The 19471-nt window shown below is 51.9% G+C and overlaps 2 protein-coding genes across 4 annotated transcripts in view; both read left to right on the top strand.

Moving 5' to 3' along the window:
- LMNB2 (lamin B2) overlaps positions 1-3920 on the top strand; it is a 36667-nt gene extending 32747 nt beyond the window's left edge. For all 3 annotated transcript variants that reach the window (XM_067033220.1, XM_059060330.2, XM_059060329.2), the window contains 3 exons: positions 87-206; positions 388-501; positions 1113-3920. In XM_067033220.1, coding sequence (XP_066889321.1) covers positions 87-206; positions 388-501; positions 1113-1154 — 276 coding nt within the window. In that variant the 3' untranslated portion in view covers positions 1155-3920. The remainder of the gene's footprint in view (positions 1-86; positions 207-387; positions 502-1112) is intronic.
- Positions 3921-4167: 247 nt separating this feature from the next.
- On the top strand, positions 4168-5324 carry TIMM13 (translocase of inner mitochondrial membrane 13). Its single transcript, XM_059060408.2, has 3 exons — positions 4168-4548; positions 4634-4702; positions 4879-5324. The coding sequence occupies exons 1-3, from the start codon at positions 4429-4431 to the stop codon at positions 4975-4977; spliced, it is 288 nt and encodes a 95-aa protein (XP_058916391.1). The 5' UTR covers positions 4168-4428; the 3' UTR covers positions 4978-5324.
- Positions 5325-19471: the final 14147 nt, after the last annotated feature.

Raw genomic sequence — 19471 nt, 5'->3', positions numbered from 1 at the left:
GGGAGCCTGTGATAGAGGGCCGGCTGGTGGTACACGCCACTGGGACTGGAGCTGACATTAACCAGGAGGCCCTCCTGTGTCCGCAGGTATGGGCAGCCGGTGCAGGGGTGGCTCACAGCCCCCCGTCCACGCTCGTGTGGAAGAGCCAGAACAGCTGGGGCGCGGGCGAGAGCTTCCGGACCATCCTGGTCAATGCTGACGGGGAGGTGAGCACCTCCCTCTGCCTCGGTCCTGGGGTCCCTCCTGGGGTGGGGACTCGGCCAGCAGGGCAGGTGAGCGCAGCCTGGGCCTGGTCCTGGGCATCCGAGCAGCCTGACCCCCTCACCTGTGGGCTGGGCCCCCAGCACCTGGGGTGGCTGTCTGCAGCTGCTGTGTCATCTCGCATAGGAAGTGGCCATGAGAACCGTGAAGCAGTCCTCGGTGGTGCGGGAGGCCGAGGACGGGGAGGAGGGTGAGGACGAGGCGGCCGAGTTTGGAGAGGAGGACCTTTTCCATCAGCAGGTAGAGGCTCCCGGGCGGCATGCGCACACACGCACGTGCACACGCCTGTGGGCCCTGTTTACGCGGCTACCCTGGGCACCACCCAGGTCTCGCCCTGGCTCGGCCAGGCCGCAGAGCTTACAGCCAGAGGCAGGCCGTGGAGCCAGCTGCCCTCGCCTCCTGGGCTTGCTTGTTGTGTGGACCTCAGGGTACTGGCCCGGGCACCCTGGGAGTGGGGTGTTCAAAGCCTATTGCATCTCAAAGTGACTCTGGTGCAGCCCCGAGGGTTCTCAGTGAACCCCCTGTGACCACGTTTCCTCCAGAGTGGGGTGCTGGTGACTTAATGATGGCTTTTGGGGGAAGGTGGGGAGCTAAGGAACCACACTGGATGAGATATAAGTGCAAGGCTCTCTAGGGTCTGAAACAATTGTACTGTGTTCTGTAGCTCAGAACAGAGATGAGGGAGACGTGGAAGGTTCTGGAACAGGGACCGTTGAGGCTGGGGTCATCTTGCCGGGAGCTGAGCTTCTCATGGTGGCTCAGGCCCCGCCCCGGTCCGGCCCCTCCTGGAGGGGGCTGGGGGCCACCAGCTGCCTTCCTGGCCTCCTCACTGGTGCCGTCCTTCCTTGCAGGGGGACCCGAGGACCACCTCTCGAGGCTGCCGCGTCATGTGAACCGAACATGCCTCATCACACGTCTTTCTTTATCCAGGGCCACTGAAAACTATTTTTATATCATTGGCTTCTTTAGTCCTTGGTACATTTCTAGAGAGTGTTTAAGCACGCCAGAGCGTGGGGGTGGGTCTCTGCTGAGCTTTCCTGTCGCTGGGTTTCCCTGGGCCCTTCGTCACCACTGTCCAGAGTGTTCAGGGCCCCGTTCTCACCTTTTGGCTGAGCTTGGGGCCCAGGAGCCGAGTGGCTAGCGGGCTTTGGGCTGGGCGTCCAGGGGGCCCGTCCACCGCTTCGGTCTCAGCTGCAGCCTGGGCTCAGGGCGGGAGAGGAGGCCTGAGGTGGACAGAGCAGAACCGCGCGCAGGCATCCAAGAGTTGTTTTTTATTAAGCTTTTAAAAAAAACAGATTCAGAACCCGGGTTCTGACACGGTGGGGGGAAGGGGCGCCCTGTGGAATTCTGGTGGCTCAGCCAACCAGGCGCCGAACAAGGGAATCGCAGGCTTTTACCATCAGGCCTGGGCTTCGGGGTTTGTCACAATTTCTGCTCTGCTCTCAGGAACTGGGGTGCGTGGGGTCGGCCTCCTGGCTCCCTCTCTGGCTGCTGGAACCTCACGTTTCTGAGGCTTTCTGCAGCTGAGTTCCTCACCTTACGGGGATGATTCCGTTCTAAGACTTGTCCTCGGGTAAGCCTTGAGGGGACAGATGTGACGAACTCGGAAACAAATGCCTTGGGCTCCAGCATGACGTCCACCTGTAACCACCGCTTCCCACCCTCCCCTCGGAGGAGGGTGACTTCAGGGCGAGACGCTGGACTCCCCGTTCTCCGACTCTGTGCCTTGTGCATGGGGCACGCTGACTCATGTGTATTCTTCGGCATATCCTAATATCCCGGCTTCCTCTGTAACTTCTTGCCGAAATGGTGTTTCTGAGACAGACCTGCCAGGACCAGTTGACCCCTACGGGATGGCTCCATGTCACGGTCCAGCTTCTGGCTGCCTGGAGGCCCCCTCCCTGCATCAGCTTACCTTCGACGCCTCTGCCACGTAGATACACAGAAGTTATTTTTTTAACGGATATTTATTTTTTTACATCAGTCAGTACACACATTGCCAGGATCCCACCTCAGGGGCTCATGTATGCCAGGGTCACCAGGACGGTCCCCCGAGGGGGTGGCATTGGGGGGCCTGTCTCTGTGGGCTCTGAGGCCCCAGACGGCAAACTTCTCTCAGAAAGTGCAGCTCAAGTCTTAAAAGGCGCAATACTGAGCCATGGAGGTGGCCTGCCCCCACCCCAGGCCGGGAGCAGCGTGCCTGCCTCCTTTCCCTGGGAATCGATCATGGCGACAAGGGCCCGAGGCCTGAGCCCCAGGCCAGGAAGGTGCCAGTGGCACAAAACTAAGATGCTGCTGAGTCTAGAATCCCCTACAGACTCTGGCTTTAAGTCCGAGCATCTTTCCGTGGCCACCTGAGTCCCTGGACCGCGGGGCTGTGTTTCTCCTGTGGAGGGAGACATCTCTCACCAGAACAGCTCCTCGGGGACGGGGGAGCCCCTGGAAAGCGTTTCCTGACCTGGCAACGCCCCCCCGCCCCCCCAGTGTGCACTTGCCCAGGAGTGCTTGCAGGCCTGTGAGGTCACAGGCTGTCTTCCTTCTCCCAGATGTGGCAGGAGCTGCCAGAGGGAGGGTCTGGGGAGCCTGATGAGATGCTGGGAGGGTGGGGCTAGGTGGCCCTCAAGCAAGTGGGAACTGCACTGGCTACATCCTCAAGGTATTTTGGGAGTCCCTGAGGATCAAAAGTCTGTCCTGGAATTTGGGGTCTGAATTGCTGAAGCAGTTTTGCAGGCTGGGCTGGAGGACAGGAAGGAAGGGAGAGGGCCCCACCCTCCCTGCAGGCCCAGAGGTCCCCCAAAACAGACGAAGGGCTGCCCTAGTGCCTGCAGAGCCCCCAGGCTCACTGGTAGGGGTTGTTCCCAGCAGATGAATTTTCTTACCTGCTTGAGATCTTGGGTGGAGCATGGAAGTGGCCCAGACAGGTGCTGGGATGCCCTTGGCTGGTGTGTGTGGGGGGGTGCACTGGACTGGTGGCCCCTTGTGGCTGGAGGCTGGTGACGGTCATTGGTAATCAAGTATTTTGAAAACACGGAGCAGAGTCCAGTGTTACAGTGTCAGCCAGGGCCTGGGAAATCGAATTTGCATGTCCTTAAACATACTTAACTTTAAGCCACTTAAAATGATGCAGAAGCTATTGTTTTTTCTAAGCCTCTGTCATGTGATGAGGAGCACCCTTCTGGAGAAAACCCACTCTTCCCAGCCCTGGGGAGGGACGGCCTGCGGGGATGTGGCTGGCAGGAACCAACCCCTGGGAGACACCAATGCCTCCGCCAGCTCCCGGCCCGCAGTCTGGGCGCTCAGCTGTTTCCACAACATACAAGCTCAGACTTGGGCTCGTTTTTTACCCACACCGTCTACCCAGCAGTTCTATTTATATCAGCATATCCGAGCCGGGACTGACATTCCTCAAGGACATTAAAGCTACTGGAAAGGTCTTAATTCTGAGCCCGAAAGGGGTCATCAGCACTACACGCTAGTGGGCACTACACGCTATTGGGCTCGGTTTCAAGAACTCGGCTGTTGAGACACGTTTCAGATCTGTTGATTTTTACGAGGCATGCCAAACGTGTGGTCTTTTGTTTTCTCCGATGATTTGTAATACACGTTTTATGACTGGAAACTTTTTTATACAACACTCCAATAAACATTTTGGTTTTAAATTCTCCCTCTGAGTCTATTCCCACGCCAGGCTGCTGAAATAGGAGCCCCAGCCCCTAGTGAAGCGGGCGTCTTAGGATCCTACCCTCTGACCCCGCGGCGCCCTAGTTTTCTGCATTCTTTTCCCACCTGATACACTGACACTCCGCAGTGCTTTTCGTCACGTGACGCCCTGGTTTAACACCCCGCCCCACAGCCCAAGGCGCCGTGTAGACGCGCCCACCGCCCGGTGCGCAAGTGCGGAAGGACCCTTGAGGGCGGAGCCTGAGCGCGGGCGGGGGGGCCTCTGGCCCCGTGTCCCTACCTTCTTCCCGGAATCCTACACGGGAAACCGACTCTGGCCCTCTTTCGTCTGCGCATGCGCGGGAGGCCCCGCGCGGCCTTATTAGATCTGTAGTCCCGCCCCCAGCACGCTCGGATTGCATTTCCCGTGGGGCCCTGCGGTGTCCGACTTCCGGCGTGGGTGCGGGTGGCCAGACGCGGCTGCCGTCCGGTTGACTCTGCGGAGCCATGGAGGGTGGCTTCGGCTCGGATTTCGGGAGCTCCGGCGGTGGGAAGCTGGACCCTGGCCTTATCATGGAGCAGGTGAAAGTGCAGATCGCCGTGGCCAACGCGCAAGAGCTGCTGCAGGTCCGGGGCGGGGGCGGGGGGTGCCGAGGGTGGCGGGGGCCGCCGGGGGCCGGCGTCGCAACTGAGGGCTCGCGTGTCCCCACAGAGGATGACGGACAAGTGCTTCCGGAAGTGCATCGGGAAGCCGGGGGGCTCCCTGGACAATTCGGAGCAGGTAAACGCGGGGGGCCGGCGGGGTCGCGGGCTCGGACCCGGCGGGGAGGCCTCTGCGCATGCACGCGGGCTAACGGGGCAACGCGGTGGGGCCGCGGCGCGTGCGCAGTCCGCTGCCGGGGGGTGGGGGCGCCGGCCGCGGTCCAGACCTGAGCCGTGCGCCCTCCCCGTCCCCAGAAGTGCATCGCCATGTGCATGGACCGCTACATGGACGCCTGGAACACCGTGTCCCGTGCCTATAACTCGCGGCTGCAACGGGAACGAGCCAACATGTGACCGCGACGCGCCAGCAGGCCACCCCCCAACCTTGCCCCAGACCCGGACCCATTTCCGTAAATGTTGTTTGTGAGGCGGGGACCAGCCTGTGCGTACTGCCTGCCAGAAGTTTATGAGAATAAGATTGGTGCTGGGACAATTGGGACTCTGCCCGGCCCCTCCGCCTACAGGCACATGTGTTAGTGGGCGTAGCATGGGTTTTGGGAGGGCCCTGGCCCCGGTGCCACCTCCCCTTGTGCGCCCGTAAGTCCTGTGGACCCTGCTGGGGCCGCAGCAGAGTTGACACAGCACGAGTATTATTCAGTGGCCGAATAAATGGAGCAGCGGGAGCTAAGTTCACAGCTGAACTTCTCACCCACCTGGCGAGGGGAATTTAATTTTAAAGGGAGGACTGAGGTTAATGATTGGAGGTACACGCATTAGTCTGTTGGGGAAGGGGCAAGGCTTTTTTGAGGGAGTTGGGGGTGGGGACACCGTTTTTATTCTGTTTTGGTCTTTATATATTGGTCTCTGGTAGGTGTGTCATTTAATATGTTAATATAGTAAAATCAACACATAATGAGGTTCAGGGTCTGTTGGAGGTTGGATTTGCCGCCATCTTGGTCCCAGCTGGTTCCACTTGGTTTTTTCTTTGTGCGGTAGCATTGTCTCTTATCTCTGGACCTTTTAAGCTTACAGATTTATGTTCACTCCTGCTGAAGGTGTGGCGGGGAGGGTGGCAGGTTTTGAGCAAAGACCTGGCTTAGGTCTGGCAACAAAATCCCCGCTTCCCTTGTTACTGCTCATTCTTGAGGGGCGCTGTAGGGCGAAGGTTTGATTTCTGAAGCTGCTTTTTGCTGAACGTGGGTGTCGTTTTTTCCTGTATTAGAGGAACAGAACTGTTCCCTGACTAACCTAAAATAAGTTCGATTGTCACCAGGACGCAGTTGCTTATATCCTTGTGTTAGTATCATCTGAAGTTTGACGGTTTCGAGCCATTTACTAACGAAGTTAACAAGGCAGTCAAGGAGACAAGGCCCGAAGGATGATAGCAGTTAGTGGGCCAAGCAGTGGAAGAAACCAGTTCAGCTGCGGGGGCTCTGTGTGACCATATCCCAGATGGAGCTTGGCTCTTGACCTTGTGTGTTACATCTGTGTAACCACTGAGCTTGTACATGGATCTCTTTTATGTTGACCTCAGTCTGACCAGAGTTATAAATGTACATGCAGCAGGTTTCATTCAAAACTGTGCAGACTCCTCTTTGCTCAGCCAGGAGATAGTCAAGGGCTAGCCTATTGTCGAGAACAACGTTTGCTAGTGAGTCTGGAGAAGTACGGGGTCCTTATAAGTCAACCTCCGTGTTTTTATTTTTATTTTTTTTCATGTCGAACTTTTTTTTTTTTTTTTACACACTTATGTAATGTATTTTTTTCTTAAACATCTTTATTGGAGTATAACTGTTTTACAATAGTGTGTTAGTTTTTCCTTTACAACAAAGTGAATCAGTTATACATATACATATGTTCCCATATCTCTTCCCTCTTGCATCACCCTCCCTCCCGCCCTCCCTATCCCACCCCTCCAGGTGGCCACAAAGCACGGAGGTGATCTCCCTGTGCCATGTGGCAGCTTCCCACTAGCTACCTAATTTACATTTGGTAGTGTATATATGTCCCTGCCACTCTCCCACTTCATCACAGCCCACCCTTCCCCCTCCCCATATCCTCAAGTCCATGCTCTAGTAAATCTGTGTTTTATTCCTGTCCTACCACTAATCTCTTCATGACATTTTTTTCCCTTAGAGTCCATATATATGTGTTAGCATACGGTATTTGTTTTTCTCCTTCTGACTTACTTCACTCTGTATGACAGACTCCAGGTCCATCCACCTCATTATAAATAACTCAGTTTCATTTCTTTTTATGGCTGAGTAATATTCCATTGTATATATGTGCCACATCTTCTTTATCCATTCATCTGTTGATGGACACTTAGGTTGCTTCCATGTCCTGGCTATTGTAAATAGAGCTGCAATGAACATTTTGGTACATGAGTCTTTTTGAATTATGGTTTTCTCAGGGTATATGCCCCGTAGTGGGATTGCTGGGTCGTATGGTAGTTCTATTTGTAGTTTTTTAAGGAACCTCCATACTGTTCTCCATAGTGGCTGTATCAACTTACATTCCCACCAGCAGTGCAAGAGGGTTCCCTTTTCTCCACACCCTCTCCAGCATTTATGGTTTCTAGAGTTTTTGATGATGTCCAGTCTGACCGGTGTGAGATGATATCTCATTGTAGTTTTGATTTGCATTTCTCTAATGATTAATGATGTTGAGCATTCTTTCATGTGTTTGTTGGCAATCTGTATATCTTCTTTGGAGAGATGTCTATTTAGTTTTTCTGCCCATTTTTGGATTGGGTTGTTTGTTTTTTTGTTATTGAGCTGCATGAGTTGCTTATAAATTTTGGATATTAATCCTTTGTCAGTTGCTTCATTTGCAAATATTTTCTCCCATTCTGAGGGTTGTCTTTTGGTCTTTTTTTTTTTTTGGTGGTATGCGGGCCTCTCACTGCTGTGGCCTCTCCCTTTGCGGAGCACAGGCTCCGGACGCGCAGGCTCAGCAGCCATGGCTCACAGGCCCAGCCGCTCCGCGGCATGTGGGATCTTCCCGGACCGGGGCACAAACCCGCGTCCCCTGCATCCACAGGCGGATTCTCAACCACTGCGCCACCAGGGAAGCTCTGGTCTTGTTTATAGTATCTTTTGCTGTGCAAAAGCTTTTAAGTTTTATTAGGTCCCATTTGTTTATTTTTGATTTGATTTCCATTTCTCTAGGAGATGGGTCAAAAAGGATCTTGCTGTGATTTATGTCATAGAGTGTTCTGCCTATGTTTTCCTCTAAGAGTTTGATAGTGTCTGGCCTTACATTTAGGTCTTTAACCCATTTTGAGTTTATTTTTGTGTGTGGTGTTAGGGAGTGTTCTAATTTCATACTTTTACATGTAGCTGTCCAGTTTTCCCAGCACCACTTATTGAAGAGGCTGTCTTTTCTCCACTGTATATCCTTCCCTCCTTTATCAAAGATAAGGTGACCATATGTGTGTGGGTTTATCTCTGGGCTCTCTATCCTGTTCCATTGATCTATATTTCTGTTTTTGTGCCAGTACCATATTGTCTTGATTACTGTAGCCTTGTAGTAGAGTCTGAAGTCAGGGAGCCTGATTCCTCCAGCTCCATTTCTCGTTCTCAAGATTGCTTTGGCTATTCGGGGTCTTTTGTGTTTCCATACAAATTGTGAAGTTTTTTGTTGTAGTTCTGTAAAACATGCCAGTGGTAATTTGACAGGGATTGCATTGAATCTGTAGATTGCTTTGGGTAATAGAGTCATTTTCACAATGTTGATTCTTCCAATCCAAGAACATGGTATATATCTCCACCTATTTGTATCATCTTTAAGTTCTTTCATCAGTGTCTTATAGTTTTCTGCATACAAGTCTTTTGTCTCCTTAGGTAGGTTTATTCCTAGATATTTTATTCTTTTTGTTGCAGTGGTAAATGGGAGTGTTTTCTTAATTTCACTCTCAGATTTTTCATCATTAGTGTATAAGAATGCCAGAGATTTCTGTGCATTAATTTTGTATCCTGCAACTTTACCAAATTCATTTATTAGCTCTAGTAGTTTTCTGGTAGCATCCTTAGGATTCTCTATGTATAGTATCATGTCATCTGCAAACAGTGACAGTTTTACTTCTTCTTTTCCTATTTGGATTCCTTTTGTTTCTTTTTCTTCTCTGATTGCTGTGGCTAGAACTTCCAAAACTATGTTGAATAAGAGTGGTGAGAGTGGGCAACCTTGTCTTGTTCCTGATCTTAGTGGAAATGGTTTCAGTTTTTCACCATTGAGAACGATGCTAGCTGTGGGTTTGTCATATATGGCCTTTGTTATGTTGAGGAAAGTTCCCTGTATGCCTACTTTCTGCAGGGTTTTTATCATAAATGAGTGTTGAATTTTGTCAAAAGCTTTCTCTGCATCTATTGAGATGATCATATGGTTTTTCTCTTTCAGTTTGTTGATATGGTGTATCACGTTGATTGATTTGCGTATATTGAAGAATCCTTGCATTCCTGGAATAAACCCCACTTGATTATGGTGTATGATCCTTTTAATGTGCTGTTGGATTCTGTGTGCTAATATTTTGTTGAGGATTTTTGCATCTATGTTCATCAGTGATATTGGCCTGTAGTTTTCTTTCTTTGTGATGTCTTTGTCTGGTTTTGGTATCAGGGTGATGGTGGCCTCATAGAATGAGTTTGGGAGTGTTCCTCTCTCTGCTATCTTTTGGAAGAGTTTGAGAAGGATAGGTGTTAGCTCTTCTCTAAATGTTTGATAGAATTCGCCTGTGAAGCCATCTGGTCCTGGGCTTTTGTTTGTTGGAAGATTTTTAATCACAGTTTCAATTTCAGTGCTTGTGATTGGTCTGTTCATATTTTCTATTTCTTCCTGGTTAAGTCTCAGCAGGTTGTGCATTTCTAAGAATTTGTCCATTTCTTCCAGGTTGTCCATTTTATTGGCATACAGTTGCTTTTAGTAATCTCTAATAATCTTTTGTATTTCTGCAGTGTCAGTTGTTACATCTCCTTTTTCATTTCTAATTCTATTGATTTGAGTCTTCTCCCTTTTATTCTTGATGAGTCTGGCTAATGGTTTATCAATTTTATTTATCTTCTCAAAGAACCAGCTTTTACTTTTATTGATCTTTGCTATTGTTTCTTCACTTCTTTTTCATTTATTTCTGATCTGATCTTTATGATTTCTTTCCTTCTGCTAAATTTGGGGTTTTTTTGTTCTTCTTTCTCTAATTGCTTTAAGTGCAAAGTTAGGTTGTTTATTCGAGATGCTTCCTGTTTCTTGAGGTATGATTGTATTGCTATAAACTTCCCTCTTAGATCTGCTTTTGCTGCATCCCATAGGTTTTGGGTTGTCGTGTCTCCATTGTCATTTGTTTCTAAGTACTTTTTGATTTCCTCTTTGATTTCTTCAGTGATCACTTCATTATTAAGTAGTGTATTGTTTAGCCTCCATGTGTTTGTATTTTTTACAGATCTTTTCCTGTAATTGATATCTAGTCTCATAGCATTGTGGTCGGAAAAGATACTTGATACAATTTCAATTTTCTTAAATTTGCCAAGGCTAGATTTGTGACCCAATATATGATCGATCCTGGAGAATGTTCCATGAGCACTTGAGAAAAATGTGTATTCTGTTGTTTATGGATGGAATGTCCTATAAATATCAATTAAGTCCATCTTGTGTAATGTATCATTTAAAGCTTGTGTTTCCTTATTTATTTTCATTTTGGATGATCTGTCCATTGGTGAAAGTGGGGTGTTAAAGTCCCCTACTATAATTGTGTTACTGTCGATTTCCCCTTTTAAGGCTGTTAGTATTTGCCTTATGTATTGAGGTGCTCCTATGTTGGGTGCATAAATATTTACAACTGTTATATTTTCGTCATGGATCGATCCCTTGATCATTATGTAGTGTCCTTCTTTGTCTCTTGTGATAGACTTTATTTTAAAGTCTATTTTGTCTGATATGAGAATTGCTACTCCAGCTTTCTTCTGATTTCCATTTGCATGCAATATCTTTTTCCATCCCCTTACTTTCAGTCTGTATGTGTCCCTAGGTTTGAAGTGGGTCTCTTGTAGACAGCATATATATGGGTCTTGTTTTTGTATCCATTCAGCCAGTCTGTGTCTTTTGGTGGGAGCATTTAATCCATTTACATTTAAGGTAATTATCGATATGTATGTTCCTATTACCATTTACTTAATTGTTTCGGGTTGTTCTTGTAGGTCTTTTCCTTCTCTTGTGTTTCTTGCCTAGAGAAGTTCCTTTACGATTTGTTGTAGAGCTGGTTTGGTGGTGCTGAACTCTCTCAGCTTTTGCTTGTCTGTAAAGGTTTTAATTTCTCCATCAAATCTGAATGAGATCCTTGCTGGGTAGAGTAATCTTGGTTGTAGGTTTTTTTCCTTCATCACTTTAAATATGTCCTGGCACTCCCTATTGGCTTGTAGAGTTTCTGCTGAAATATCAGATGTTAACCTTATGGGGATTCCCTTGTGTGTTATTTGTTGTTTTTCCCTTGCTGCTTTTAATATGTTTTCTTTGTATTTAATTTTTGACAGTTTGATTATTATGTGTCTTGGCGTGTTTATCCTTCGGTTTATCCTGTATGGGACTCTCTGTGCTTCCTGGACTTGATTGACTGTTTTCTTTCCTATATTAGGGAAGTTGTCAACTATAATCTCTTCAAATATTTTTTCAGTCCCTTTCTTTTTCTCTTCTTCTTCTGGGACCCCTATAATTCGAATGTTGGTGCGTTTAATGTTGTCCCAGAGGTCTCTGAGACTGTCCTCAGTTCTTTTCATTCTTTTTTCTTTCTTCTGCTCTGCATTAGTTATTTCCACTATTTTATCTTCCAGGTCACTTATCCGTCCTTCTGCCTCAGTTATTCTGCTATTGATCACATCTAGAGTATTTTAAGTTTCATTTATTGTGTTGCTCATCGTTGCTTGCTTCCTCTTTATTTCTTCTAGGTCCTTGTTAACTGTTTCTTGCAACTTGTCTATTCTATTTCCAAGATTTTGAATCATCTTTACTATCATTCTGAATTCTTTTTCAGGTAGACTGCCTATTTCCTCTTCATTTGTTAGGTCTGGTGTCTTTTCATCTTGCTCCTTCGTCTGCTGTGTGTTTTTCTGTCTTCTCATTTCGCTTATCTTACTGTGTTTGGGGTCTCCTTTTTGCAGGCTGCAGGTTCATAGTTCCCGTTGTTTTTGGTGGCTGTCCCCAGTGGCTAAGGTTGGTTCAGTGGGTTGAGTAGGTTCCCTGGTTGGGGGTCTAGTGCCTCTGTTCTTGTGGATGAGGCTGGATCTTGTCTTTCTGGTGGGCAGGTCCACGTCTGGTGGTGTGTTTGGGGATGTTGGTAGCCTTATTATGATTTTAGGCAGCCTCTCTGCTAATGGATGGGGCTGTAGACCTGTCTTGTTCTTTGTTGGAAATAGGGTGTCTAGCACTGTTCGTTGCTGGTCCTTGAGTGAAGCTGGGTCTTGGCGTTGAGATGGAGATCTCTGGGAGATTTTCGCCGTCTGATATTACGTGGAGCTGGGAGGTCTCTTGTGGACTAGTGTCTTGAGGTTGGTTCTCCCACCTCAGAGACACAGGCCTGGTGCCTGGCTGGGGCGCCAAGAGCCTTTAATCCACACGGCTCAAAATAAAAGGGAGAAAAAATAGAAAGGAAAGAAGAGGGAGGAAGGAAGGAAGGAGGGAGGGAGGGAAGGAAGGAAGAAAGGAAGGAAGAAATGAAGGAAGGACGAAAGCAAGAAAGGAAGGAAGGAAGGTGGAGAGGAGGAAAGGGAGGAAAGAAGGGGGGAAGGAAGGAAAAAGGGAGGGAAGAAAGGAAGAAAGAAAGGGAGAAGACAAAGTAGAATAAAGTATAGTTATTAAAATAAAAAATAATTATTAAGAAGAAAAATTTATATTTAAAAAAGAAAAACGGGTTGGTCTAACCCTAGGACAAATGGTGAAAGCAAAGCTATACAGACAAAATCTCACACAGCAGCACACACATACACACTCACAAAAAGAAAAAAAGGGGAAAATAATAGTATATCTTGCTTCCAAAGTCCACCTCCTCAACTTGGGATGATTTGTTGTCTATTCAGGTTTTCCACAGATGCAGGGCACTTCAAGTTGATTGTGGAGCTTTAATCCGCCGCTTCTGAGGCTGCTGGGAAAGACCTCCCCCTCTCCTCTCTGTTCGCACAGCTCCTGGGGTTCAGCTTTGGACTTGGTCCCGCCTCTGCGTGTAGGTCGTCTGAGGGCCTCTGCCCTTTGCTCAGACAGGACGGGGTTAAAGGAGCAGCTGATTGGGGGGCTCCGGCTCACTCAGGCCGGGGGGGAGGGAGGGGCACGGGGGCGGGGCGAGTCCGCGACGTCAGAGGCCGGCGTGACGCTGCACCGGCCCGAGGCGCGCCGCCCGTTCTCCCGGGGAAGCTGTCCCTGGATCCCGGGACCCCGGCAGTGGCGGGCTGCACGGGCTCCCGGGAGGGCCGGTGTGGAGAGTGACCTGTGCTCACACACAGGCCTCTTGGTGGCGGCAGCAGCGGCCTTAGCGTCCCACACCCGTCTCTACTGTCTGTGCCGACAGCCGCGGCTCGCGCCTGTTTCTGGAGCTCCTTTACGCGGTGCTCTTAATCCCCTCTCCTCGCGCCCGAGGAAGCAAAGAGGCAAGAAAAAGTCTCCTGTCTCTTCGGCAGCTCCGCGCCCGTTTCTGGGGCTCCTTTAAGCGGCGCGCTTAATCCCCTCTCCTCGCGCCCAGGAATCAAGGAGGGAAGAAAAGGTCACTTGTCTCTTCGGCAGCTCCGGACTTCAACCGGACTCCCTCCCGGCCAGCCGTGGTGCGCTAACCCCTTCAGGCTGTGTTCACTCTGCCAACTCAACCTCCGTGTTTTTAGACGAACTGTCAAGGACCGGTGTGAGTTTTTTTTTTTTAATTAATTTATTTATTTTTGGCTGAGTTGGGTCTTCGTCGCAGTGCGCGGACTTCTCATCTTGGTGGCTTCTCTTGTTGTGGAGCACGGGCTCTAGGCACATGGGCTTCAGTAGTTGTGTCTCGCGGGCTCCAGAGCACAGGCTCAGTAGTTGTGGCGCACGGGCCTAGCCACTCCTCGGCATGTGGGATCTTCCTGGACCAGGGCTCGAACCTGTGTCCCCTGCATCGGCAAGCAGATTCTTAACCACTGCGCCACCAGGGAAGCCCCCTGGTGTGAAATCTTGTAGAGTGATTTCCTGGTATGTGAGACCTCCCCAGGGGGCCACCAGTCGGAGAGCTATCCCTGCTCCTGCTAGAATGAGTCCCATGGCCCTTTGATCTCAGGGCTGGGTGATACCGATGTCATGAATGGTTATACCTCGGTTCCTAGAACTCGGCCGGCCTAGTGTGCATTGTTTCATAAATTGGGCATTATTTAAGCAAGGAGAGGCTAGAGCCCACCCCAGAGAAGGGAAGGAGTTGGGGTCGTTCTGATGGGGCAATTGGTTTATTCTCGGGCCACAAAGGAACCAGGTACGCAGGGGGAACGCGTGCCGAGCGCACTTCTGAGGAATTGAACCACCTCCCTAAGTGGCTAGCCCAAGAGGGGGTTCCCTTGCAGTGTGAGGGGAGAGGCCCACCTGTGTAGCAGGAGTCATTGGGGGGTTCTTGACGAGTGGCTTTTCCCCAGGCCTCAGCAGGGCCCCACAACTAAACGCCAGACAACTGGCGTCTTCCCTCCCCCATAAGTGCATCTCCTGTCTGGTCCCTGTGTGTATTCGTTGAGTGGGTGCAGAGGGCACCAGGGGGTGAGATTTCCATAGGAGTCAATCCCGGGGCACTTAAATTGTGGGGCAGTGGAAGAAGCAGTGCTCAGAGTCCAGAGCAGCCCCAGGGCATTACTGCAAGCTTCTGCCTTTGGTAGGGGCTGCTGACGTGGGCACTTTAGAGTGAGTGCTTTGTATTTGCTGGAGATGTTAATTTCAGGGATGAGGTCCAAGCAGGAAGGCTGCGTTCACGAGGGGTAGGTTTAGCAGGCCCGCTAGCCAAGTGAGAGTGACACTGTCATTCTTAGGGGTAAGATGTAACACAGGCATCGCTTTGTGGGTGGGGGTGACAGACCAGCACTGGGATAGAGTCTGTCCACAGGCTGTAATCCCTGAGAAATGTACTACTGCGTTAGGCTCTCATTTCATGTGGACTGTTCTAAGGGACAGGCTTAGCCAACTGCTAAGCCTGTCCGCCACATTACTTATGTATCAGTAAGTTCTTCCTTTTGAAAAGTAATTTAAGGGTTATAAGAGGTTCACGGCTGTGTGGAGTGGGTGGCTCAGTAACTTCTTCCTCGGGTATGGGTGCTGCCTTCACTCCGGTGCGGAGGGTCCACGGGGCTGTGCCCTGTAATTGTCAGGCAGTCTGAGTGGTCAGGATTACAGCTAAGGTCCTGTCCACTTGAGGTCTAACTGGTCTTGTGGTTTTCCAGCCTTCTGGGTTCTCAGGTAAACCCAGTCCCCAGGGGAGAAAGGATGGAAAGTGATGTCAGAAAGGGAAGGCAGTTCCGGATCCCTGTCGGCGTGTAGAGCTTTGCTTATTTCCCCTTTCTGTAAGGCATCTTTCGGTCGCTCCATATCCCTCAGGTTGGTCTTGGAGCCAGGTCCTTCAGGAATGGGCCTCCAGTACCTGAGCTCATATGGACTCAACCTGAGCTTTCCTTTGGGGGCTATATGCATTCTTTTTAAAAATTTTTTTAAAAATAATTTTACAAATTTCTTTATTTTGGGCTGCGCTGGGTCTTCGTTGCTGCACGCGGGCTCTCTGTAGTCGGGGCGAGCGGGGGCCACTCTTCATCGCGGTGCGCAGGCTTCTCCTTGCGGTGGCGTCTCTCGTTGAGGAGCACGGGCTCTAGGCACGGGGGCTTCAGTAGTTGTGGCTCGCAGGCTCTAGAGCGCAGGCTCAGTAGTTGTGGCGCAGGGCTTCAGTAGTTGTGGACGCAGGCTCAGTAGTTGTGGCTCGCGGGCTCAGTAGTTGTGGCGCACGGGCTTTGTTGCTCCGCGGCATGTGGGATCTTCCCGGACCGGGGCTTGAACACGTGTCCCCTGCGTTGGCAGGAGGATTCTTAACCATTGTGCCACGAGGGGCGTCCGCTATTTGCGTTCTGAAAGGTGCTGTGGGGAGAAGGGACATCCAGGGTTGATAAGTTTCTGGACCTAGTTTCTCTAAGTTTCTTTTGAGGGTTTGATTTGTTCTACTTTTCCTGAGGACTGTGGTGTCCAAGTGGAGTATAAATCCCATGTAATTCCTAGAGCTCTAGAGAGTCCCTTAGTAATTTGGGAAACAAAGGCAGGCCCACTGTCACTCTGGATGGACTTGGGGAGCCCAAACCGAGGGATTATTTCCCTGAGCAGGGCGTAGGAGACCTCCAAGGCAGTCTTGGTTCAGGTGGGAAACGCCTGCATCCAGCCGGAGAAGGTGGCAGTCACAGCCGGCAGAAATCTGAAATTTCCTTGTTGCCTGGGGCATTACTATAAAATCAGCTTGCCGGTCTTGACCTGGACACGTGCCTTCATACTGGGTGGCGGTCGCTGTCTTGACCCCGGGGCGGGTGTAAGTGTTGGGCTTTTTCTGGAGGCAGGTAGGGCTTCATCCGCCTGTTTAAGGAGATGGTGGGGATTGGGGTAGTCATGGACTTGATGAGCCATCGGCACAGGCCTCCTGCCCATAACGCGTGCGCGGGCCAGCTTCCCTGGTGGCCTGCAGTGCAGAGGCCGACGGCAGGAGCCGTCACCCCGGGTGGCCTGGGCTTTTAAAATAGCCCCATCCCAAAGCCTTTTCCCTTTCTTCTGGGGGGTGGATGGGAGTTAGCGTCTGGGGGACCCGGCAGGAGTGGCGTCGGAAGTCCGTCCCCACCCTCTGCTGCTGGTTTAGCTGTCCTGTCCGCCCTGTTATTTCCTCTTAAAATCCCTGCTTCTCTCTTTTGATGGCTTCTGCGGTGGATACCTGCTGCCTCCACAGGCGGGAGTGTAGTCTCCAGCAGCTACATCATTTCTCCCTCATTTTTTTTTTTTTTGCGGTACGCGAACCTCTCACTGTTGTGGCCTCTCCCGTTGCGGAGCACAGGCTCCGGACGCGCAGGCGCAGCGGCCATGGCTCACGGGCCCAGCCGCTCCGCGGCACGTGGGATCCTCCCGGACCGGGGCACGAACCCCCGTCCCCTGCATCGGCAGGCGGACTCTCAACCACTGCGCCACCAGGGAAGCCCTTCTCCCTCATTCTTAATCTGTTTGTTCCCTGAGGTCAGCGTTCCCCTCCCCCTCCACGTGGCCCCATGAGCGTGTAGGTAGTGACAGCTTTCCTTTCCCTGGCTCTAGTGCCCCGATGAGGACAGTTAAGCCAGGCAGTTAACGGGGCCCTCTGAGCAGAGCGGCCAGAGGGCAGAGCTTTAACCTCCACCCCCCGAGCGATGGAAACCACCTGGGCCGCCACGTCCTGCCTTTCGTGTCCCATCTGTCCTAAAGCTCCTCCCGTGGGTGAGCCACTCTGAGTCTGCATTCCGTCCAGGGGAGCTCTTCAGGTCAGGCCGACGGGGGTACCCCTGTTCCATAGCTTTCTCACGACCACGGGTTGATCTGGGACCTGGCTGGGGTAGTGGGCGGGCAGGGTGAGGACATTACAGGGCCTCAGTCACAGACACGTCTAGAAGTGCGGCTTGGACTTGCAGGGTTATGAGGGGCTGGAGGTGGTGGGAGTACCAGATGGTCAGGGCCTGGCCAGAGGTTAATTTGTCAGCCTCTCTGAAGAGCTGGGAAGTACCAGCCCCAGCCCGTAAGCACGGGGGACGCCCTTTAGCTACGACCCCGAGTCAGAGGTCCCAGTTTCCTGAAAGCTCCCCCGGGGCAGTGCCTCCTGTCTCACGTACATATAGATGGAGGGGACGGCTCAGGTCGCGGGGAAGGGGGGGTGGCTCTCACGAGACGGCTTTTCAGTTCCAGGAGTGCCCGCTCACAATTGGGGGTCCGCTCCAAAAGTCAAGATTCTTCCCTTTTACTTGTTCAGACGAGGGCTTAGCAATTCAGCCAAAGTTGGGAATCCCTAGACAAGCATCCCCAGGAAACCCTGGAGCTGCTTTCCCTTACTAGGGGTGCCCGCCGTCTGGCACATCAGCCCCTTCCTCTCCTTAGATGGCGCCCTGTGCCCCTTTTCTACTATAAATCGTAAGTGTTCTGCCCGCTGGAGGGGAGCTGGGCTTTTTCTTTGAAACTTCCTGTCCTCTCTCCGCCGGATGATTGAAGGCGTTAGCTGTGTTGCAGTCGGAAGGCTCTGGCGGGCCTGGTGATGGGAACGTCAGCCACCCGCTGCAGTATAGTTCCCTGTTCTAACCCGAGCTCACCACCATCTTCAGGGCGGAACCACCCAGCACCGTTGTTTCCTCGTGCTGTCGGGGTTCCTGCCTTTCGATTGCAAAATCTTAATGAGATTTTGGGTTAGGGGCACACAAAGAAGGCACCTGTTAAGTCTAACGGAGTACCAGGTCCTCTCAGGGTTTAGGGTAGAGTAATGTGTACGGCTTTCGCACCGCAGGGTGAATCTCCTCCGTAGCTTCATTCGTGGCCCAGGGGTCCTGAACTAGCTGGTGTCTCCCATTCGGCTTCGTCGCTGGCCGCACAGAAGGGCTGCCGGGGCACTGGCAGGGTCGGAGAAGCCCTTGCTTGAGTGGGCTTCTTTCCTTAAGCCGTGTGGCTCTTTATCTGGGTGATTGTGGCCGGGTCGCAGCTTGATGAGGACCGGCGGTGCCCATGGTGTGGCAAGACCGTACAGAGGGATTAACCCCCTTAAGGATAATTGGGCCGTTTTTAAAAATATTTATTTAATTAATTTATTTGGCTGCACCGGGTCTTAGTTGCGGCGCGCGGGATCCTCCTTGCGGCACGCGGGATCTTTCATGGCGGCGCATGGGCTCGGTAGTTGCGGCGCATGGGCTCGGTAGTTGCGGCGCACGGGCTCAGTGGCCCCGTGGCACGTGGGATCTTAGTTCCCCGACCACGGATGGAACCCAGGCCCCCCGCATTGGAGCGTGGAGCCTTACCCCCTGGGCCACCAGGGGTATCCCTGGGCCATTATGTTTGGCCGAGGGCAGTAGCACTAGGGCTCCAGAACGGAAGGGGGGTCTCGGGCGTTTCAGGGGTAAGGTTTTTGTCTCAGATAAAGCGTAGCTGCCAGTCTGTGTAGTCGGTCTCTCCCACTTAGAGGAGTCGGGCGTTCCGGGGCGTAGAAAAGGGAGAACATTCTCTCTTCCAAACCACACGCAAAGGAGCTCTGTTACGTTCCTGGGAGTCCCCTTCCACTCCCATCCTGGTACAGTTTTCTTTGGTCGCCCCGCCTTGCTGGGTGTTCAGGACTGAGTAGGGAGCCCGTGTGTGACTAGGATGTCAGCCGTCCCAGCCCCGACGGTCAGGGTCAGCCGAGGCCCCTTCAGCCCGCTTCTGCCATGCGTGGGGCCGCGAGGGTGGGCCAGGACACCGTGGTCCCCTTGGCTTCCTTGGAGACCTTTGGGGCACCCCTTCCGGCGGCGCCGCTCCAGGCACTGCACCCTGGTTGGCTTTGAGCCCCGCCCCCCACTGTGGGTGTGCTCTCGAAGCCCTGGCGGCTCACCCGTGTCTCAGGGTCCCTTGGGGGTGGGGCGGGGCCGTCATCAGTGGGCGGCCGGAATGCTGGCAGCTCCTTTTGCTCGTCTGTTCCCTCGGCATCCGCCCGCGGATCCCGGCGGTTGAAGCCCCGAGATGCTGGCTCCGGCCCTGGCAAGTGGGCCCGGGGGCCCTGTCTCCGGCTTCTGTCATTTTCTCCTCGTGTCTGGGCGCTCTGGGAAGTGGAATGGGCCTTGAGAACGGCCTGCCCTGCCCCTGACCCCAGGCTCACGTC

The sequence above is a fragment of the Kogia breviceps genome, chromosome 4 (genome assembly GCF_026419965.1).
Source record: "Kogia breviceps isolate mKogBre1 chromosome 4, mKogBre1 haplotype 1, whole genome shotgun sequence".
Taxonomy (NCBI): domain Eukaryota; kingdom Metazoa; phylum Chordata; class Mammalia; order Artiodactyla; family Physeteridae; genus Kogia; species Kogia breviceps.
This window is presented reverse-complemented; position numbering and strand designations above follow the sequence as displayed.